The 24905-nt window shown below is 37.8% G+C and overlaps 1 protein-coding gene across 1 annotated transcript in view; it reads right to left on the reverse strand.

Annotated features, from left to right (window-relative positions):
- The window catches only part of pds5b (PDS5 cohesin associated factor B), a 155442-nt gene that overhangs the window by 87084 nt on the left and 43453 nt on the right, over positions 1-24905 (reverse strand). The window contains exons 2-3 of the mRNA XM_028799315.2: positions 4204-4335; positions 95-298 (exon numbers count right to left, since the gene is read on the reverse strand). Of these exons, the coding sequence (XP_028655148.1) occupies positions 95-298; positions 4204-4311 (312 nt within the window). The 5' untranslated portion in view covers positions 4312-4335. The remainder of the gene's footprint in view (positions 1-94; positions 299-4203; positions 4336-24905) is intronic.

Raw genomic sequence — 24905 nt, forward strand, 5'->3', positions numbered from 1 at the left:
TATTTTAAAATCTACTTACAGATTAAAATCAAATATCCCGTATGAAAACTGACTTTTTCAACACAAAATAATTAAAAATGTCACCGTTTCCAACCTTTAATTTATCGGGTGATGTGTAGGGTGCTTCAGGAGCATAAATTCTGAAAATGTCCGCTAGGCAACAGGCAACAAGTAGTCTCACATCTTTATCAGGATGCTTGAGGAAGAAATCTGAAGCAAGATGTAGTGCCAGGTTTAAATAGAGTTCTTTCTCTTCCTCTGAATCTTGGTCCATATCCATGAATGTTTTCACAACCATCTGAAAAACATTTAAACCTTTAACACTCTTTTACATAATTGATATCCAAGCATTTCACTTTTAAACAACACATAGGGAATAAGATGACCTAGAACAAATATCAACTGCAAAACAAAATCTGAAAATGTTACCCTTTTGCTAAGAAATCTGGATCTAGTGCAAGCTAAACGGTAGTTCAGGATTGTCAGCATTATGCATTTTATTTAAAAAAAAATAACCTAATAAAGTAGTAAAATGTCTCTGTACATTTACAGTAATTAGGCAACTGTATCTGCTACTCTTACTCAGTTAAACTATGAATCTGTTTTAACATAGGTATATCATTTCTAATATACAGTATGTAATCTATGTATTCATTCTAATGCTAATAAAAGAATACTACACATAATAAAAATAAAACAGTTGTCAAAATCATCACATGAATGAAACAGATCTACAGCTGTGGCACATAAAAAATAGGAAAATCAATTTTTCAGTTATAGTCTATTCATTAACTATGCTGGACTTGTTGAGACAAGCTATTCCTCAACACACTCTCTTAAAACATGTAGACTGTTGAAGTTGGTAATGATGCAGTGTTCTTCATGTTGCAGTGCTTGGTCCATTTTTTTTCAGTGTGTACTTGTCTCTGCGGCAACCTGATTCAGTAGCGTGTCATCATGTTTCACTCCAATACACAGCCCCACATTAAAGTCTCTCCCAGTTGCACAGTGGACTGGGACAATCTCACTGTCTGTCTAAACAACATTATGTGCATAAAATCCACTAACTTCCTTCATCTGAATACAAGCAAAATGGATCTGCTACTTGTATAATTTATGTGCTTATATATACAAGCTTGATAAATTTTCCCTGGATTTTACTTTCTGTAATCTTAACCTTTCACCAACTGTAGCCGGTTGCTATTGACATAAGAATTATGAACCATATATCTGCAGTTGACAAGGCGTCTTTTTACCATTAACAACTAACATCTAACATCTTTTAAGCACTACCACTCTCCTCCTCCCTCTCCTCTGATACAGAAATACTTTGTCATGTCTTATCACTAGAATGGATTATTTCAGTTCTCTTTTTAACGGTCCTCCTGTATGAAGCATTAGCGTTCAAAGTTCCAACTCAGAAAAAATTGAATAAACACACCTCCCTTATCCAGTTCAAATACATCAGGAGCTTCTATGGTATCTGTTTATGTTCAAAATTATCAATGTAACATAGCTTTTTTATTTTCATACCCCAAATTACCTGCCACTGTAGTTACATTTTACTGATGTCCAACTTGCCAGATAACTGAGATCCTTTGATGTGGGTTTCTCAAAATTCTATTTTTACAGCTTCTGCCATCTATGTCACTCCAAAGAACTATTGCTAAAACACCACTGGTGTACTCTTAAATTTCCAATTTGAATGTAATTTTATTCTGTTTTATGTAACATGTATCCTAATCCAGATTTTTCCATTCTGTTTTACTGAATGATTATACTTTACTACACTGGAAAAAGGTTCCTATGCTGAAAAAATTAAATAGCTAGAGACACAATGTTTCAGCTTTGTAGCTTTCATGAGGTGCATCCCTAACCTGGTTTTCTTTTTCCCAGCCTGTGAATAATCATTACTTTTAATCTTTTTGCAAATACACGCTTATGCAGTCCTAAAATACCTACCTATATAATTCAGTTTTTTCTTTACTTATACATGCTTCAGCCATTCATTTCAACATTTTATGTACTTTTTATTTTTTCATGTACCCTTGTTTGCTTTGTAAAGCAACATGTAATTGTTTATTGGATTGGATGGTGCTTTACAAACTAAAAAATTGATTAATGGCACAAAAACAAAAATGGGTTGAGATCTGTTACCTCATGAAGACAATCATTTGAGAAAAAACTAATTTTGTGTTTCTGGGAATATTTCTGAAAACTTGAAATCCCAGGCTCTAAAAATAGTATGGTGAAGAAGAAAAGAAAAACTCATTTAGATGAATATAGTGGTTTCATGGAAGGATAACTCTATTAAAAATTTTCTGTGATATTTAAATGTTGTTCTATTATGCGACATATAGTGTTGATCAGCAAAATCTGCCGAAGCGTTATTCACAGCAAAATTGTTCCGTTCGCCCTTTTTCGTGAAATTATTTATTGATAATACGGCTGGTTTAGTTTTTTTTCTTCTTACCAGTGCCCCATAATGATTTGCGAGGCCAGCACAATATCCTCAGAGAGCTAAACAGCCAACATTGATGGAACTGCCCTCAGGTGATGAATGCTGATCATTTGCCTTACAGACTCTGTGAGACGAGTTATCTGTGCAGGTCGATCTTCATGCTCAATGTTAACAGAAGAGAAGGAGACGCATGTCCTATAAATGCATAATTAGCCATGTGCATGGTGCAGCAAGAGTGAAAACAACCCTTGAAGGAGCCTGACACCCCAATACACAGGACACTTCATGAAGTAATAACAAAGAAAAATTGACTACCATTTACATGACATTTCTATCTTTATATAGAAGAAAAAGAGCAAAGCATCAGCAGAAAGTTTGGAGAGCCTTCAGCGAGACTTCAAAAAACAGAACAAGCCAGTGACTTCAATCATGACACACCACTTTGAATATACGGCCTTTAAAAGACCTATATATTTTTTCTGACTTTTGACTATGATTTCAGCATTTTCACTTAGTTTTGACGAAACATATGATTGCGCATCTGACTACACAGCTATATCTGACTATATCTCAATACAGCTCAGATCACCTTTCTTGGCTATAGTAATTGGTCCAGCATAGTTGGCAGACATTTCCCTTGCTCTCAGAGACACTTTAAATAATGATGACACCACCATTAAAATCCTGTCAAATCTAGTTCAGTTATTCCTTCCCCAGTGACTTCAATGCATTTCACCGAGTTTGGCGATATTCGTGCAAACACTTCCGTGATTTCTCCGAACTTGAGGCAAAGAGAACACAACTACATGGAATCATGAGGATTTCATCATACACTACAACTTCTATTATGTCACTCAATTCCATATTCTTAGTTGCAATGTGTGTATTTTCCAATATTCCTTTCCTGGAAACATTTACACACCTATCAGTTGATTTATTGTTCACAGGTTCATAGATCAATACTGTCACAGGGAATTTTTAAATAAAGCAACAGGCTGCTATTAAGTCATAATAGGTTCTTCTAGCTCCTTCAATTAAATTGTTTATTTTCAACACTAAGTAGTTTTATGTCGTGCACCATTCTCAATACATCTGTAACACAAGCTTGCCTGAAAACCCAAGCAAAGCTAGTTTTCCAGATTACTCAAGTTGATGTACCCAGAAACCTGAATGCCTTTAGTGTAATTTCCATATTCCTTACGTTAATAAAATTAAAGAACGTTTTAGTGTACACAAACAATGATGTGATTCAGGAAAATGAATACTTTGTTACAGTGTACAGTACATATAGCTGTATTGTGATTAGCCGCTTTTTTTTTTTTTTTTTAAACAGAATTTAAAGGGGACACAAAGTCAAGTATTAAAAGGCACTTTTGTCTAGATTTACTGTATTTTATCACTGTGATGCAATTAAGTTAACAGTACAGTTAGCTTGCTAAACAGTATGCAGACTGATCCTGATATGTACCTCACGGATATATACTCACAACACAAACACCCAAAAAAAAAAAAAAAAAAAAACCTTTAATCCCCTGTCTCACATGTAGTGAATATATAGGAAATTAAATTTTCAGCTGTCAATTTAATGAAAAAAATACATATATAACAATGAAAAGGAGGTTTCAATGTTTGTCTAAAACAAAACAAAAACAGTAACACAGTACTGAAATCAAATTCAGCTACTAAATTTAACTTAATTTAAAAGATGTTATGCTATCCTCCATGAAAACACATTTACTAACCTTTAACCTCCGAACCATTTCCTCTTTCGAAATTTTGTCTGATATCTCCTTTACTCCAGGGGGATACGTAATCTTTCCATCATTGGCTCGGGTCTTAGAGTGAGCCATGATTACGGTTCACTAGAAATTTTCCTGAAAAAGAAAGATGAGACAAGTTGTTTTTTCTTTTCCTTGTGAATAATATAAAGCCAAAAATTCTTACATTAATTGTAAGTAAAATAAAATCTTAAATGGTATGATGACCGGGCGGCACGGTGGCGCAGTGGGTAGCACTGCTGCCTCACAGGAGACCTGGGCTCGCTTCCCGGGTCCTCCCTGCGTGGAGTTTGCATGTTCTCCCCATGTCTGCGTGGGTTTCCTCCGGGTACTCCGGTCTCCTCCCACAGTCCAAAGACATGCAGGTTAGGTGCATTGGCAATTCTAAATTGGCCCTAGTGTGTGTGTGTGTGTGCGCCCTGCGGTGGGCAGGCGCCCTGCCCAGGATTTCTTTCCTGCCTTGCGCCCTGTGTTGGCTGGGTTTGGCTCCAGCAGACCCCCCCGTGATCCTGTAGTTGGGATATAGCGGATTGGATAATGGATGGATGGATAGATGGATGGTATGATGACCAGAAAATCTATTAATATATTTGAGGAATAAATATTTTAATGACAGTAACTATACTCAGAAATAATGCCTTCCACACTATCTTCAACTTCTCTACACATTTATTTTCATATACTCACATTTGCTTCCACTATTATCACCATTAAGCTTATAAATACAGTATTATACTTAAAGAAAAAAACAAGAGTTAGGTTCCTGGAACCCCCTTTTTCAAATCAGCATATGGGGGGGAAAAAAGAAAGATTTTGCATTTTACTAATGTAAATCCTAATTGATTTTCAGAATAAGAAAAAATTAGAACGTTTCAGCCATGTAGCATTCATCCGGTGCAGAGAAGGATGCAATCATATTGCTCCAGTCCAGAAAAATGAGGCCATGCTTCATGTAGAGATGCCATCAGAAGTGCCCATAGTGTTCATTGGCTGAGTTTAGTTTAGATTCGCATGTTTCATAAACAGTGATAGTGTTGTTCAACAATTTAGTCTGTTCAATTGCAAAACAAACACATTTGAATAGAGGCACAGCTTACAGTGCATCCGGAAAGTATTCACAGCGCATCACTTTTTCCACATTTTGTTATGTTACAGCCTTATTCCAAAATGGATTAAATTCATTTTTTTCCTCAGAATTCTGCACACAACACCCCATAATGACAACGTGAAAAAAGTTTACTTGAGGTTTTTGCAAATTTATTAAAAATAAAAATAAGGCTGTAACATAACAAAATGTGGAAAAAGTGAGGCGCTGTGAATACTTTCCGGATGCACTGTAGCAAACCAATATATATATGGTTGTTTAAGCATTAGGTGTGTTCTGTGTGCAAAAATCCTTGTAGCACTCCTGTTAAAGTGACTCCCTCTGTCGTTTTTATATTTGCTTATACTGAGGGTTTTGTTAAAGTGACCCCATCTGCCGTTCTTATATTTGCTCATATTTGGACCTGCATCCATATTGCATAAAGTGTGCAGAAACCCTTACAAAAGTTTTGTCACTGAATTGCTGAGGGTTTCGATAAAATGACCAATCTGCCATTCCTTTTCTTGTTCATATCTTGCCCTGCCATAGTGCAAGTGTGCACTGAATATCCAACAGGCTTCCACTTTCCCACTCAAAAGTCTTATTCATAGGTACTTTTAATCATTTCCAAACGTTTTACCAACATGAGTACAAAAAGTGTTCAGAAAACAAAAACAACACTGCTCAGTTTTTCAGAAAAGATACGCCAAAAACTAATAACAGTGCAGCATCAACTCCTGATGTGTCAATTTATAAGCACCGCTTATCCGGCATCAACAAACAATAGTTTAAAGATTTTGATTGTCTAATGGTCAAAGGAAATGGTATGTGGTGTTCATTGTGCATGAAATATTCATACAAACACCCCCCAAGGAGGGAGTTACCTTGGGTAAACGTGCCATGCACAAGAATTTGAAAAGAAAGCTTGCTGGACCATGAAAAAAGTAAAAGTATATATATAAATCCATAAAAAATGGGAATAAAAAAAATCAATAAACAAATTCATTAAAAAATCCGTGGTTAAAATGCAGTCTAACACCTCCTGATCTCAGCCCATCTCCTTTTCAGTCTCCCCAGCTCACCCACTGCTTGTGTAGCCAGCGGAGACTCAGCAGCCTCAGCTCCTTTCAGCTCTCCTCCCTTCGCGCTCACGTGGTCGCACCTCGGAAGCCTAGGGAGGGCACCTGCCTTGCTTGCCACACTCCACCTGGATGTTCAGTGGGGGAGAACCAGCCCCTAGAGCGCCACAGCTAACGCTCCTTCACGGGGCTCCAGCTTGTGCGGTCTCCTCCTTTCAGGTGGCCAGATCGTCCTTTTAAGACTGCATTTCACGTCTTTTAACCTCCTTCTGTTTCTTTTATTCTTTGATTTCTCCCCTTTGAATTGTCCCCCTTTCCTTGTGCCGACCTGTATATTATATATATATATATATATATATATATATATATATATATATTATAACATATATATATTTAACATATATATATTTATATAAATAAATGTATATATACATACACACACACTCACATCTCCGTGGGCGCAACACCTTAATCACCCGCCGCAGGAAGCCAATGAAGCTATTGAGAACAATTGCACCTGAAACCACAGACCCAGTGTACCACATTCTTTTCGATCTTTACTCCAAAAATGGTAGCCCTTCAATTTTAAAATATGAAAGTAGCAGGCAAGAATGGACAGTTGCGTCAAAAATGATCAGAAGTCAATCATACAAAGACTTCAGTCCAAAACAGATTTTACTAAAAATGGCAACAACATCAGTACTCAAAGAATCGCTTCCAAATTTAGCCAAACTAGCTCATATTGGGCTAGTGATCCCAGTGAGCACAGCTGAATGTTAAAGGGGGTTTTCTGCCCTTAAAAGGATCAAGACATGTTTGAGAAATCGCATTAATCAAAGCATGCTAAATAATCTCATGCTGATCTACTTGGAGGGCCCAGATCCTGGGGACTTTGATTATGGGAAAGCTGCAGACAACTGTGCCCCTAGGAAGAAAAAAAAAAAAAAAATTTAACTGAAGACACCTTCTGCATATGTAAGTTGGCTTTGAAGAATATTTTTTAATTTTTCTTCATTAGGCTTCCCATACTTTTTTTTCCATTGATTTCACTTTTCTTCCTGACAGCAACAATACTTGTGCCTCTTGGTTTATGTCATAACAATTGTTATTTAAAAATTTTGTTAGGGTTGCTGGATCCTGAATTGGATACTTCTTAAATTTAATAAAAATATTCTGCCACAAGTGTCAAACCTTAAAAAAGGAAGTCATATTGAGCACTGGAAAAATTAATAATAATTAACTAATAAAAATAGTGCACATTTAATTTTCCCCACCACTAAATTTCTCCATCCCACCCCACCCGGCTACTTTTTCATGCCATCCGGCTGGAAAAAATTTCTGGGGAGAACACCGAGTGCAAGTCACAAACCAGATAAATTATTTATTGAAAAAACTTAATTTGAATAGTATATGATCAAAATGTTTCTTGCCTTGTTTTACTACAATATACTAACAAATTCAGAGTCCTATTTTCAACCAGTCCTGATGCTTAGTTATTACCCTTCTTTAGTTTGGGATTTGTGAACTCTTATTTTTTTTTTCAAACTATCTGAAGAATTCCTCTTAATAACTGTCATATTTCTTGGGAAAGCCATTTTCTTTTGGACAACTTTGAACCCAGAACTGATATTTAGGAATGCCAGTACTTTGCAACTAAAGGAAATACAATTGTTTGTGTTAGTGACCAGAATAACAGGTTGCAGCTGTGCTAACAGAAGAGGTTTTCTTTAATTACCAATTACCATTTAAACATGATTAATTAAGGATGAGATAAGAGAAATGTCAAATGAAAATTAGGCTTGGCAGTCATAAGACAATATTATAAAGTCAGCGATATATAGCCATTTGCAATATTAGTAATGTCTTGGCTATGTTTCTAAATTAATTTAACAGTACCTCAATAAAAAAAAAGTATTTTCTATCAAAAGTCTAAAACGTTTTGGGTAATTCCAAACTTTTGAACACTAGTATGAGAACAGCTTGCACATATAAAAAACAATTGGATTAAAAAATAAGAAATGTGCAGTTTATGGCTGGCTAATAATGTCATATGTATGTCTTTCCTAAGGTTAAGGTGCTTTGCTTCTTTACTTCTGAACCTTTTCTTAGTACATTGATTAGGATTGATCTGTGTCAGCGTTCATAGTTGTCACACACCCCAGCTGTTAATGTAAATTTAATTCAAAGTCATCTTGTCTTCACTGTTTTAGTGAGGCAGCTTCTAGTGCCATTACTCAACATTTACTTTATTAACCCACAGAGTCCAATTCATTTTGGGGTATAGCAACATGGGCTGCAAGTCAGAAAACAACCCAGAATGAGAAGCCATCCCATTATTGGACATACTCACGGTTACAAAAACCCAGTTTAAAGTTGCCAGTCAGGTTAAGCCAGCACACCTTTTAACAAAAGAAACAAAAGAAAACCAACATTGAGAACATGCAAATACAATGGAGAGAGTGCATGTGGCAAATGTGGATTGGATTACAGGAGTCTGGAGAAATGAGGCAGCATAGCGAAGCACATCCCAAAGACATTCTTAAACATTTATGACCATATTTTAATAAACAAAGCACCCATCTTAACGAATGGGTGGAGTTGTTTTTTTTATTATTAAGAAAAACTCTAAATGCAGAAGACCAACCTTAAATGGACGGAAATATCGAGCAAATCAACACCAATATCTGACAGAATTTTGGATGTCCGATTCTATTCTAAGGTTAGAAATTCCCCTTTAATGAACTGCTATGCTCCCACAAAATGTAGCTCAGATGATGTCAAGAATCAATTACACAAGAAAAGCTTGCAGACATCCTTGATAACACAAGAAAAAAGGACACAGTCATATTATTGGGGGACTTCAATGCAAGAATGCATGAAATCAGCGATAGCTGGGCTTAAAAAGCTTGATCGGAGCATCCCTAGCAGACACAAATGCATTATACAAAATTGACAGTGCAGCTTCAACACTGAGCAAAGCCAAGCATGTTATCAAAAGTCCAATAGCCAACAGAGCTGCCAGGCCTGACAACGTTCTCTAAAATGCCAACTACAAAATTAAATCACACCTCAAATCATACCAATCCACTTGCTAATCACTAAGATATAGGGACGTCAGGGAAAATACCACAAGAAAGAAAGAAGGGCGAAGAGTTCCATCTGCTGGTGAACTCACCATTTATAGAAACTGGCACAGAATAACACTGCTCAGCACAACTAACAACAAACATCCTAGCACAAATGTTACATACTAACAAAAGCTGAAAACACTGAACCAAGACTGCTTTCTGCCCTTCCAGACCATGTACTGGTCACACCAACTTACTCAAAATTATTATTGAGCTGTCAGTAGATAGACTATTGCCTAGTATGATTAGATTTCAAGAGTGCTACTGACATTTCAAACCATTATAACCTCTGACAAATCCAAAAAGATACAAAAGATTCCCATAAAATACATGGTAGAATGTAAGAATTATACAATGGAACCTCAATGTCTGTTAAAACACCAAGGTAAAAACTCAAAGGAAACTCCAGTATGCTCTGGGATTAAAGGAGGACACCTTCATCTCCATACTATTCAACACTGTTCTATGCTTAGTTATGAAGAATTGCAGTGTGAGCAATCATGGAATAAAATGGGATCTTTTTAATTACCTGACTGACCCGTACTATAAGCATGCTTTTGATATTTATTTGTTAAAGCACACACACACTGATGCCAAATATCAAACCAAAAAACTAGTCAGAGCAGCATAGATGGAATGGCTAAAAATCAACATAAGCAAGACAAAGTCAACACACATAGAAAAAAATAAAATACACACCAATAAAATAGTAGAAGGTAAACAACTGGACAATGTCAGGGAGTTGTGTAACCTGGGAACCCTCATTAACACTAGAATCCCTGAAGCCTACAAAAAAAAAAAAAAAAGTCGTAATGCCGGGCCACATTAATTTCCTTCGCACGTCTTCATCAGTGTCTTTGTTTTGCACATATATCAGTCAGCACTGGCAGCAAGAAGCCTGCTATTCCATCCCCACCGACACAACTGAAGTCAGACGCAAAAATCTCAGAGCTGAAGTCTGTTTATTTGGGTGTTAGGTATCTGGAATTGTATAGGGTAAATGGTATCAATATTTGGAATACATACATTTCAGATGTGTTCCGTGTCTACAACAATCTGGGTAAAAAGTAGGATGGCAGGAAAGGCGAGGCAAGAAATGTTGAACACATAGCTAAAACTTTTTTTCATGTTACAGTAATACTTGACAAAATGTTGACATGAAGTGTATAATGTGTGAAGACTGAAGTTCAAATATCAAATAAACATTTTCACAGAAGGCATAACAAAATAAGTGTACCCTTATTCAAGAATATAATCGAGGGAAAAGAAAATTATTCAAATTACAAGTTGCTGTCAATGTGTAAAAACTGAAGCTTAAATATCAAGGGATGTCTGCTTGGCTGGTGTAGAGGTAAGAATAGCATGTTCAAGCCCAGGTCCTCTCCGCATTTACCGTTTTGAGTAGTGAGCTGCTGTTATTATTACTATTACATAATAAAAACACACATTTGATTCCTCAGAAACCACCAAAGGAGTGTTTCGACCACCAGAGGAGAGTGTCTCTCTCAGGTCAGGACCCAGGGCTTTACACTGTTATTTCCACAGTGCACCAGTTATAAGAGTATAATTACCAAGTTGTTGATTGTGACGAACAATTGAGGATAGTATTTATGGAGTTTTAAAACACAAGTTTTAATGTAATGCCCATTTAAGAGATCATGCTTATTCTTTCAGTTAAATCAGTCATCAGTGCGTTCAAAGTCAACAGTCGTTTTGATTGTTTAATTTTTACGTTGACATGTCAAAAATCTCCTATACTATGCTAATTTGAAAATTAATAAATTGACCTAGTTTTCTTTTTGCCTTCTTTTCAACTTGCCTTTTAGGAAGGCATTCAAATTCAGGTTGTATTTGGTCAATTAGTATTTTGTTAAAAGGTTAGGTTTAAGGTCATTGTTTAAGTTTAAACTATGCCATTCATTTTTTTAATTTCCTTGTGATGATTCTACATTAAATTTGTGATTCAATATATATTTATTTCATGATTTATGTATTAATTTTATACTTATGTTTGAACTTACTTATGTAACTCTCTCTCAGTCTTTCTTTCCTAGGACGCAAGGCAGAAGTGGAAGTGGACAATGCCCAACGGTGAGATGGAGCGCGCTGTCGAAGAACTGTGGGCCCTCAAGAACCAGATTTAGCAGCTCCTGTCCAGACGGAGACACCTGAGGGAACTGAAGGCTTGCCTGCTGAAATGGTCCTCACCAACATCTGAAATCATCACAGCTAATCACAATTCAGCAACCTCAACTCCAGGCCATGCCACTCATTTTTTACTCTTGCACCCCCTCGAAGCAGCAACAACAACAATGAGGGAATAAGCCTGCTTCCGCTATGCAGGCAGGGGTTTAAGCCAAGATCACCTCAAATCGGCCAGGCAAGCATCTCTAACCAGAACTAGTTTGACCCTTTCCGCTCCCCCACCGTGCCGACAGCCATGGGTGATGTATTTGTATTTGTGATAGGTGATCCTATTGTATGAAACCTAAACATTTCTTGCCCTAAATAGAAATCTTTTGTTTCTTGTTTTCCTGGTGCTCTTGTACGAGATGTTACAAGAAGAGCGCCGACAGTCTTCGAGAAGCACAAGAACAGGGCAGTGGGGACCATCGTAATACATGCTGGGGTAAACGACGTGCAATACCGACAGTCGGAGATTCTTAAGGTGGATTTCACAGCATTTATTAATGTCACGAAGAAAGGGACCTCAGCTGTGAGAATCTTCATGTCAGGTCCCTTACCTCTGGGCTAGAAGATCAGATGAGTGCTACAGTTGTCTGCTGGCATTAAACAACTGGTTGAAAGGCTTCTGTGAGGGACAAAACTTCAGGTTCATGGACAACTGGGATCTCTTCTAGGAGAGGCTACATTTCTTCTGGCGGGATGGCCTGCATCCTAATAGATTTGGTGCCCAGGACCTCTCCGAAAATATCTGTAAGGTAATTCGTCTGTCTTGACTCTGTACTTTTAATCCTAACTCTTTCCATAATGAATTGCTAGGACATGATAACTCTGTAGCAAACTCTTTCTAAAATGTGCACTGCATCAATACTTTAATAACCAACCTAAGTTCATGTAAGAAATCCAGACTAAACGGTTTAAATGCAAATAATTTAATTACTATTTCATGTCTAGCTATAAAGCTATAACAACAGACTATAGATTAAATTAAAAAATCCACACAAAGTGGTATTAATACGAATAGCTTAATTACCATTTCGAACAGCCATAACGCTCCACCAGTTCAGGGGACTCATGTATAAATGTTGCGTACGCACAAAAATGTTGCGTAAGAACATTTCCATGTTCAAATCGCGATGTATAAAACCTAAACTTGGCGTAAAGCCACGCACATTTCCACGGTAGCTCATACCCTGTCGTACGCAAGTTCTCCGCTTGGTTTTGCAGACTGGCGGCAGCCAGCATCAAAGCAGTGCTACTGTTCCAGTGTGGTTTCCCTTACTTTTTTAGATCCACATCCCTGACGCGGCTTTATAAATACACTGAAATTAACCGCATATTGTTTATTAGTTTACTGCATCTGATTGTAATTAACCTGTAACAATATAAATGGTCCACAGAATGGTCAAACTATTCCAAATACCGTAACTGCTTTAGCATTGTTACTCTCACTGCACCACCACCACCTTCTTCTTTCAGCTGCTCCCGTTAGGTGTTGCCACATCGGATCATCTTTTTCCATATTACTCTCACTGTACCACTCGGGGTATTTATATCACTGTATCGGAGTGTGAATCACAGCTGTACAGCAGCTGATCTTAAAGAGAATTATCAGTATACAGCATCAAGCACACGCTGCCTCAGCCATGCTGTCTATTGAAATGCTCTCAGCCTTTCCTGTACGGACCTCGCGGTTCAGAAACCATTTCATACCAAGAACTATAAACGCACTCAATCAGATCATCAAGTGCTCCTTGTACAACTGTTTGTACTTATAAGTACAATTACCTCACTGTAAACTTGCGATAGTTATAATATTGCACAACCTGAGCCACTTTATAAAGAGCGTATTTACATATGATGAGCATAAAAGATGAACTGCAGCAAAATATGTTTATTATATTATACAGAAAAAACTTTAACTTTAACTACACGGTGCTGCAGCGCTAGCTAATTCAGGGATTGTTCCTGCCTCGCACTGTATTCTTGCTGGTGCTGACGCGACACTGGAAGGATAGATGGATGGAATAATTAAACACGTACTACGAAGATATTTCGATGTTCCTTAAAAGTTTTGAAGAATCGGCATTCTAAGCTTACAGATGGCTTAACGTCTATTACAGAGCTGATTGTGTGGCGATTGGGTATTTGGAGAAAGAAAAGTAAGGACAGGAATTGGAGGTTAGTACATTTGAAAGACAGTACTGCTACAATAAATTATTTAATCGAAGGTCGCGCATGGCGCAGCAAGCATCTTGCGTGAGACATGAACAATCACTGCGCCACCGTGTTCCCATGTTTAATAACATGCTTTAACTAAGAGAAAGCCCGGAAGCACGTAGTGATTCACACACACAGAGCACATAGAAGATCAAATACAAAAAGCATTTAACATGCTACTTTAGTTACGATGGGATTGAGAAACTAGTATATTAAATGATTTAGGATAAAGTTCATGATGTTCTACTTTAATGACAAAATAAACTACGTGATTAAAGTGGAAATTTAGAGGTTTTTCCACACATTGTGTGCCTTTTTTTCTCTGTACCCTAATAAGCTTTCATGTCACACTCAGACGGTGGGCTACGACTTGCCTTTTCACGGCGACTTTGATATGTGACAACTTCTTTTTTATTTTGGGCACTGTGCGACTTTGTGAACTTGAGCTTTCGAGTTTCTCTGACATGCTATGTCATTCGATCAACTTCCTTTTGTTGATTATATCACTGTTTAAACCAACAAATAGTACGTTTTTCCTTGCCTCTACTTAGTATTCGCTGAAATTCTTCTATTTTCCCTCTTGCTTTTGCTATTGTCTTTTCACAGAAGGCTGACCTTAAGGGCTAGTTATATTGATTTGCATATTCAAAGAACCGTAATTCTGGGAGGAGTTGGGGCGGGACAGCAGGCGCATGCATGTGCGGGATTTATGGAGTGGAAGAATGTGGAAGTTGACGTTCACACAGATTTATGCATCTGGATTTTTTTGTGCATAAGCACATTTCAGCTTTTGTGCTTACGTCATGTTATAGTGCGAATGCTACGTATGGCTTTATGCATGAGGTCCCAGCTCTGCTCTTCCGAGACCTTAAAAATTACCTTTATTAAATACAGTATTACAGCATTAACCAACAATACCTTTTCCATCAACGATCTTATTAGTGATAGGAAAATGGACTCTCTTACATTAAGTGAAATGTGGCTTAGCTCTGATGGTGTGGCTATTTTAATTGAATCTGCACCTCCAAATTACAGCTTTACTCATGCGGTTCAAAAGGGCCGTTTGATGTTTCACCAAAAAATTCGGCATGAGACGTGATGCATGGGTGGGGACACTGTTGTGATAAAGCTGCCAATAGCTCCAGCCGTTTTCGTCGTATTGCACCTCTCAACTGACGAAGAACATTGAGGTAGTGCTCCTTGCATCGTCCCCAAAAGCCTTCTGAAACATCTGAATGGTTTCCGCGGACAAATGTTCAAGCTTAACTCACATTTGATGTGGATTAGTCATTTTGAATGCAACGGCCACACTGTACACATGTTCACTCAACGGCGTATAGCAGCCCCGCTGGCTAGTACAGAATTCAGAAAGTTTCAAGACGTTCATTGGGGCATGTCCAGCGTGCGGTCGTCCAGGCAAGAGTGCACCTTCGTGCAAAAGTACGCCAGCCGCTGAGAAAGCACGCTCTTCCTCCACTGAAGTAGGCGGCACAATCATCAGATAGGGATACACTTGTTCTAAACAACGCCTGCGCTTGCCGTTGCTCTGCAACACCAACATTTCAGCTTTTACTGATGCATCCAGTTTCTTGTCATCATTCTGTGATGGCAAGTTTCTTGGCACAGATAATGCGGATACAACAGACTGAACGCATTGTAATTTCAAGTTGCTGTTCAAAGCTGTTGTCTGATGAAGTGCAAGCTGTAGCAATGGCGCCACCTTAATTATATTAACTATAACTGTGTTATTTCTTGATCAATTTTTACACTTTTACACGCTATATATGCGAGCTTGGCCATTCCTGTTTTCCCGGGAATTACAGCAGTTTCATTCCCGGGAATGAAAAATATCCGGGAATCCCTAGATTCAAACAAGTCTGAAAAACTTCAGTAAAATAAAAGCTCCCATAAGTTATGCTTTTTCCTCATAATGAACACAAAGAAAGTGCTATCATTTTTCAGTCTTTAAAAAGGATAAAACAGTTAATTATATCAAACAAAATTAGAGATTACCCATTCCTCCCGATACATGTATTTTCTGAAATAAAATAAGGTCTAAATGAACCCAAGCAGTTTGAATCCATCTGAGATATTCTTGGACTCAACACAGACATTCTAAATTTAAAATAATAATAATGCATGTTTGACAAATTAGATTACACCATTCAGTCCATCAAGCTAGTTTGTTTAGCTAATAGCTAAGCTGTCCCAACATCTCAAAATTACTTCTTAAATAATTTAAATAATGTAAAGTTTTAATATTGCAGTGCTCAAGTTGCTATTTATGTACCAGTAAGAGATTGAAAATACTTCTCTAAATTCCACCTTAATACCCGACTATTATTTTTGAAGAACTTTTTTGTCATCTTAATGCATTAACTATTTAAATTTATTTGTGCTATTTTGCATTCTGCCCGCTACCACACTCGCACGGTCTTGTATTATACTTTGCATAATGACTACATTGTACTTGGAGCCTTATAAGATCTTACCTTGACACCGCTACGTAAGGTGGAATGACTATAAAGTTAAATTGAAATAAACTTGTTTGGGAATTAAGAGATAATATAAATTGCTGCCATTTCTTGAAGCAAAAGTAAACTCTAAAATTAGGCTGCCTGGACCAAATGATGTTTTCCTTTGTGTTTTTGATCACATTTCCCTGAAGAAACAAGTAAGTAACACGTTATGTGAAAGTTAACAAATAAACTAGGATTAATGCAAACTGACAGTTGAGGGGACTTTTAACACTGCGATGCCCCATTCAGCCACACAGTGGCAGTAAAACACTAATTGATGAATTTTCTAGTAATGAGAATACATTTTTTTGCCCAAGGCAGACCCTTTCAGGTCCTTTGTTAAATGTGCAGAAGTTTGTACAAGGAAGAAAACCACACTGGACAGGCTGCAGTTCGTTATAAAGCCCACTCAGATACAGACCCACACTCACACACAGACAGTTTGGAATCACCCACTGACCTAAGCATCAAGACTTGGGGGAATATTCTACTCAAAAGCTGCCAGTGAAGTCAAACTTAGTATTTTTCCCCCATATATACTGAAGAAATACAAAATTACATTAAAAGAAAGAAATCTGTCACATTTAAATAAAAAAAAATTGAGCAAATATACCCTAATGTTTCAATACTGAATGTTCCATCCTTCGTAAGTATTGTGAAAAATGGGGAACCAAATATTTTCTGCAAGGTCTTGCTTTCATTTGCACAGACTAAAAAACCTATGGAAGATTTTAGTGTTCCTATTAACTTTATAATTTTTGTTGGTTGGCCTTTGGAGCCAACAATAACCATCTACTAAAGATAACCAAAAATATTGATGCTCATAAAGCATTCAATCAAAACAGAATAGAGCCTGGGCACAAAGAAAGTGATATCTTAAAAATGAGATAAACCACCACTGCTCTAAACAATCAGCAACAAACAAGACGATTACTAGAAAACTTGCCAATGCCTGTATCGAAAAATACATTTAAACAAAAAAAATCAATTAAAATTACCAAAAATCTCTCAACTGCAGAAGTTACTCTATCACAATCAGATAGATAGAGACAGATAGATAGAAATTCACATACTCCAGCAGCAGCATACTGATAAAGAACAATATTAAATTAAAGAGTGATAACAATGCAGGTATACAGACAGACAATAACTTTGTATAATTTTAACGTTTAAATCCAATCCCCCGGGTGGAATTGAAGAGTCACATAGTGTGGGGGAGGAACTATCTCCTCAGTCTGTCAGTGGAGCAGGACATTGACAGCAGTCTGTCGCTGAAGCTGCTCCTCTGTCTGGAAATGATACTGTTCAGTGGATTCTCCATTATTGACAAGAGCCTGCTCAGTGCCCGTCGCTCTGCCACGGATGTCAAACTGTCCAGCTCCGTGCCTACAATAGAGCCTGCCTTCCTCACCAGTTTGTCCAGGCGTGAGGCGTCCCTCTTCTTTGTGCTGCTTCCCCAGCACACCACTGCGTAGAAGAGGGTGCTCGCCAGAACCGTCTGATAGAACATCTGCAGCATCTTATTGCAGATGTTGAAGGGACGCCAGCCTTCTAAGGAAGTATAGTCGGCAGAAGATAGTGTTAAAAGAATTACGGAGGATGTGGTTTATAAGGCAATCCAATTCATCAGCACTGAAAATAGAAAAATCAAATTAAAATTTGTTAATAAAAGGTGTCATTTTGCTTGGCTTTTCTCTACATTTAAAAGGATTGTAATTTTTCCGTAACTCCATTGGTCAGAGCCTTACTAAGCCTTATCAAAGGTAAACATCTAACAAAGTGATGGCAAAGGGAATGAAACTAACCATAAACAATCCAATGAAATGTACTGTGAAAATGCATTTACACCCATGAAATCTTTAACAGTTACAGCCTACATCCTTCCTCTCTAGCCAATAGTGAATATTTAAAGATCTTCAACTAAAATCTGCTATATAAAAGGGACACCAAAACAGTCAATCAAGGGAACATGATATATATATATATATATATATATATATATATATTTATATATTTTAAGTTTACCTCTGTATTTTTATATTGCATTTTGTCAACTGTTTTGTGGACACATGCAAATAAGATTTTTTTTTTTTTTTTTTTAATGTATGTACATGTGACAATAAACTTGACTTAATGAATGATATAATTTTGAAGTGCATTTATCTTGCTAATGAAAGAATAAGGGTTCGGCGATATGTAAAATTCTCACATCGATCATCATTCCCTTAACATCATCAATAGTTTATATTATTGGGGGTTGGGTTCAAGGTTGAATCATCATTTTAAAAGAAAAAGCCAAGATTACTTTTCTGCCATTCCTTTATTCTTCAGTTTGGCCACAAGGAGTCCTCATTGTTGGCTGCCATGCATCGGAACAAGAACAAAACTTTGAAAATATCCTCTTTTATGTAGAAAATACACAGATGTGCATATGGTTGGCTAAGAAGAAATCAGCCTTGTATATCAGGCAACACTTTGCCTTCAAAGTAAATGAAAATGGTGCGTTAATTGAATTAACCACAGGTATCTATTGAGCAAGCAGGAAGGTTTTTACTGTGGAACATTAATAATACTCATCTCACCAACTGGTCATATAGTATTCTGTCAAATTTCATCAGTCATTATTAGTGCTTCCGAATTAAAAAAAAAAAAAAAAAGAGCACAAAATACAAGCAAAAAACGTGTGACATGGACATAATGGTGCCAAAGCCATTTCACATTATGTGAAAACATTAAATTTGCGTTTCACATTGAGTATTTTTCTTGCTAAGCCACATATGTTAGTCTTCAACTCCTCCAAAATGGCATAGCTGCACTGAAAATTAGACCAGTGTTAAGCTAGGCAGCATCTCTTTCAACTGTATAGTGTATTTACAATGTGTTTAAATCACTTGGTTGAAATCCTCAAACAAGGATAGCCCATTGACGATGCAAGTAATCAATCTTTCATTGCCATTGATATTGCCTATCAGTACCAGCCCACTAAGTACTAACGAAAAAATTGTTACACAGTCTTCTCCTGATACAGCAGCATTCACAGAATCAAGTACACTAAAACCCTGCCACATGCGAGCAGGAGCCTGCCTTTCATCAGCTATAACACGCCTGTTCAAGGACAGCTCAACTTTAATAATAATAATAATTCATTACATTTATATAGCGCTTTTCTCAGTACTCAAAGTGCTATCCACACAGGGAGGAACCGGGAAGCGAACCCACAAATCTTCCACAGTCTCCTTACTGCAAAGCAGCAGCACTACCACTGCGCCACCTGTGAGAACTTACTATCTTAACACAAGCTTGTCATGGTTATGCAACAACTGAACAGCAATGCACCACTTTCCCTCCTGGCATTCCTTTTCCTTCATTAAGTAGTGTTCCCAGCAGCCACCTATTTCAGGTCCTGGCTCAGAAAGCATTTTTTTAATTTTTTTAAAGCTCTCACTGACCATTGGCCTTTCAACTTCATCCCACTTCATAATGTTCTTGCTTGGTAATATATAGTAATGATCATTTATATAGCACTTTTCTCACTACTCAAAGCATTCTCCACACTGGGAGGACCAGGGAAGCAAACCCACAACCTCCCAATGAGTGAATTCTCTGGCAGCACAAGTTCAACTTCAACAGTCTATGTGAAAAAAACACATTATATTACAACACACACCAACAGCATGCTCTGTACAACATTAATTTAGAATGTAGAGAGCTTATTATAGTGATGTTAAGACTGCGGCCAAAACAATTAAGCCAAGGCCACCCAGTAATCCTACACCTACAGTTACATAAGCTGCATTATGCATTCTAACTCATGCTACGTATTGTTCTTCAAATTTTTCATTCGTTGAGGACACTGGACAATCCATTAGCCAAGTTCTCCACTCCATGATGCTTGGGGATAACCAGTTTGTTTAAATTTGCTGGCGCCCCTTTTTCACCTGGCTTAAAACCAAAAAACTGTAAAACAAACGAATTGTCTTCTTTGCAACAAAAGCCATTTTTAAATAGCTGGCTTGTGATAGTGACTTCCTAGTTATTGTGTTTGCATTGCCTAAATCTGGAAATTGGGATCTGTCTCACGATGAGTATGTGTGAACAAATAATGATCTGATGCTTTTACTTTACAACCGCACTCTTTAATCCCAATGTACTATGTTGTCGGTCCAAACTGATCCATCTAGCAGTTGCACAACACCTTAAAAAATGTGTGCAGCCATGCCGTTATGAGGGAATATAGTCTGTAAACCAAAGATTCCACTTTTGAGCATCCACAGAACATTGTTACAATAGTTGTAAGGATTATGTTGGATGCATTTTGGCAAATCTCAAGTGAACGCTTACATTCTCATTTGGGAATACTGGATTCTTACTTGCTATTCTGTCATGGATTCCCATTTTTGTTTAGGTTTTTTTTTAAGCTGAGAGAGGCTTGTAGACTCATAAATGATGTTCTAGATTTTTTGTGACTCACAGAAAGTTGTAGATCTTGTTCTTGGCAGAAAAATATTTCAGAGTAGACTGAATACTGTCCAAAGTGAAACAACTCTGAATGCTTCTGCAAGACTTCATAGCTACTAAAGAATTAGTAAGTTAAAGGATAAATCTAATATTTTTCAAGTTTAGATACTTGTATGTACCGTATATACTCGAGTATAAGCCGACCCGAATATAAGCCGAGGTACCTAATTTTACCTACAAAAACTGGAAAAACTTATTGACTCGAGTATAAGCCTAGGGTGGGAAATGCAGCAGCTACTGGTAAGTTTCAATAATCAAAATAAATACCAATAAAACTACCGTACATTAATTGAGGCATCAGTAGGTTAAATGTTTTTGAGTATTTATTTCAAAGAAAAACAGTAAACTAGCTCTGTAAGTGGAGAAGAGGGTCAACCAAAACAATATGGTATCTCTCTCACTCACTCAAGCTTTCTGTCAGGTTGGCGGGGGGGAGCGGGACCTGACTCGAATATAAGCTGAGGGTGATGTTTTCAGCACATTTTGGGTGCTGAAAAACTCTGCTTATATTCAAGAATATACGGTAGTTTGTTCTTGTGTTTTAAATTGGAGCTCAAGGGTCACTGTTCCAAATATCAATAAAAAAGCCTAACATCTTATGAAATATCTCAAAGGTTTTGATTTAAGAAAGCAAGCTTGTTTCAACAAAAGAAAACTGGAACCAAATATATTTTATCAGATTCATGGTACTATTTTCTTGAAGTACATTTCCTGTTCACTTGTCTGCTCATAGCAATCGTTAGTGGAGTTTTGACATTTACAGATAAACCACCAATGGCTAATTTTTCACAGCCTTGCCATAGTTTCAAGGCTGCATATTTTTTCACCATTTGTCTCTGCATTTTTGTATTATCAATGGTTATGGTTAGCCATAGCTTCTAGCAAATGATGCTCTGCTCAAAAGTGAGCAGAGTTTCTGATATAGAGGCAAACCCGTTAGTATGCTATGAAATCATCCAATTTGAGTTGTCATCTACCACAAAACCATTGTGACTTTGGGATTCAGTCCGCATGGCGGTTCCAGTGGCACATGCATTCTCATTTTTTTCTTATGCCATGTGCACTCTTTTCATATATTTTTAAAAATATGTATTCCTGACACACAAATAGATTCACATACAGATAAAATAGTATAATAGTAAAATCATACTTTTTTTCCTCATAGTCAAGTTCCACATTGCTTCAGTCTACAGTTACAGCCTTGGTGCAATCTTGGGTGCAAGTCAGCATCAAGAAAAGAAAGCAGACTATTCTGGCCAATACTGATAGCTTGATTATTTAGAAGGGAAAAAAAATGTCAATACAGAATCCAGCAGCATTATCTATATATCCACAGTCCATGACTAAGAAGTGAAGAGCTGACAGTTTTTAAGATTTGTCTTATTCTTTATCACATGTAATGAAAGACTGAGTGATAGTGCATATTTGTCTACAGAACAGATGCAACAATTCGCATCTGGACATCAGCATTCAATGATGTCAGTAACACAGAGTTAAAAATTATATACAAGATGAAAGTTCGTCAGTGAGGGAGACAGGCTATAAGTTGAAACACAAAGCCAGTCTCCTTTTCAAATGGCTGAAACTCCCAGAGATGTTTTTCTTTTTTACTTTCCTTCCTAAACATGGATACACTGTTTTACAGTATAGTATACCTGCAATCTCCAGGTACAGATCAATACTTAACATTCATGCCAAAAAAAATGAGCATATTCCAGTCATTTCAGGGCTTTTATTTTCACATTGAGGCTTGTATCCCTTGAAACTCAGTTTAAAACACAAGAACAAGTAAGATCTCTTAAAAAAATTAAAAATGCTTCACAAATGCTTCACTTTAGAACACAATTTAACATGGCAAATTAATATATACCATGACTGAACAACCTCAAATTGAAAAATAGGAAACTCATCCTTGAAATACTGATTATCAACAGCTTCTTTTTCGTTCGTTTTTACAAATGTCATCTTTTGATTGTTTCTAGAACCTCTAAGCTGCTAACTTCACTCTGACGGTAAGGGGTAAATTTCTGTTTACTTATACTGGGCAGAGCTGGGGGGTATTTTTTGTACGTGGATTACTCATTTAGCCGGATGTAATTGTTGACGATTTGGCCTGATCCTGGATTGGTTGGTTTTTTGAAACTCTTGCTGGAAGTGTTGTCATAGCAACACATCCTAATCCTCAAACCTGCTCGGAGCAGGTTTGTTCTACGTAAACAAGGATTAGTTCACACACGTACTCAGTGTCCGTGCATGGAATTCATTCAGTCATGGCTTCGCCATTCATGAATGAGCGACCAATTGATATTGGTGCGCAAATTATAAGACGAGAATTTCATATAGAGAGGGGTTTGCGCGATCGGCAAGATCCTTTATTTGCTCCTGGAGGAAATTCTTTTCAAAAGATACCGCTTTAGCCGAGGGGGAATATTGTACCTCAAAGATTTATTAGCACCTTATAGTCGAAGTCAAACTAGGCGAAGTCGGGCTCTCACAACCACACAGACAGTATGCATTGCTTTGAGGTTTTTTACAAGCTGCACTTTTTTATACACTGTAGGTGATGCGGAAAATCTAACTAAAAATGCAGTTTGCCAGGCAATTCGTAAAGTCTGTTTGGCTCTGAAATATTTCCTTTGGGTTTTCATAGTGTTTCCTGGATACCTGAGTGTGCAGACAATAAAAGAGGCGTTTCATGCCATTGCAGGTAGGTAATACACAGGCAAAAACACCCACAGTTCCATGAAGAATCTCAATCAGCCTAACATTCTCATTACCAGGATTTCCAAATGTGATTGGGGCACATAGGACTGATCAGAGTGGAGTTTGATCAAACATTATTTGGAAAATGTACCTCTCCTCCTGATGAATAATCAGACACAGTGTCTTCATCAAATATTTGACCTTCGTCAATATCTCGTTGGTCAGACACAGGTTCAAGGATATGACATTCCCTGCAACTAACCCAACAAAGAAAAAAAAAAAAGAGGGCTATACGGAACATACCTATGGCACACATGGAGGACAAATATATGCAATGACCATCCTTTACCTGAAATGAAGTGACCACTGCATCCTGCCACTGGTTCTGAGGAGGAGCTTCCCCCTGGAATGCCCTCAGAAACAGGTTGATGGGCATTTTGCTGGAGAGCCAACTCTTCTGCAGGGGTTAGGTCTGGACCACGTGGACCTCCAGCTGTTTTTTGCTTGTCTGCCTTCTTATTAGCTTTAAAATTAATGATTTTTATATTATCTATATATATAATTCACTAAGCCGGGAGACAAGTAGCCACCCATGGAAAGCACGCCGGAAGGGGCGTGGATTCACTAAACCGCCGACAAGTAAGACGCCAATGGCGCACGCAGGAAGGAGCCACGCCCACCAACTCTTAGACCATTGGACACGACGAAAAAAAATCACAGAGCCACGCCCACCAACTCGGACGCGACGCCTCAGAAAACATGCCGTCATTTCTGTTTGTCTGTGCCACAGTCCACTTGCAGCTCTGAGCCACATTGACTTTTCATTAGTCAACCTCAGTGGAACCTTGGTTCACACAGAGGCAGCACCAGAGAGAGACAGAGGCACACACAGGCAGCGCGAGAGAGAGAGCCGCGCACACACACACAGGCAACGCCACAGAGAGACAGAGGCACACACAGGCAGCGCAAGAGAGAGCCGCGCAATCCTTTAAAACTGAAGTTAAAACACAATGAAGGAAGCAGTCTTTAAAAACCAATAAGCCCTGTGCCTCTTTTTCATTAGCGTCTCACCTTCTTCAGGCCCTGCAACAGTCGAGACGCACTCTCTGCAGCTGACCTTCTCTGTGCCTGACTCCACTACTGTCAGTCGCCTGATTAAAAATGGCCTTTTGAAGGGGAGCTATGGACCCGCTATACCACAGGAACACATTGCCTTCGAGCCTGCTCTCGC

Source organism: Erpetoichthys calabaricus, chromosome 4 (genome assembly GCF_900747795.2).
Source record: "Erpetoichthys calabaricus chromosome 4, fErpCal1.3, whole genome shotgun sequence".
Lineage (NCBI taxonomy): Eukaryota > Metazoa > Chordata > Cladistia > Polypteriformes > Polypteridae > Erpetoichthys > Erpetoichthys calabaricus.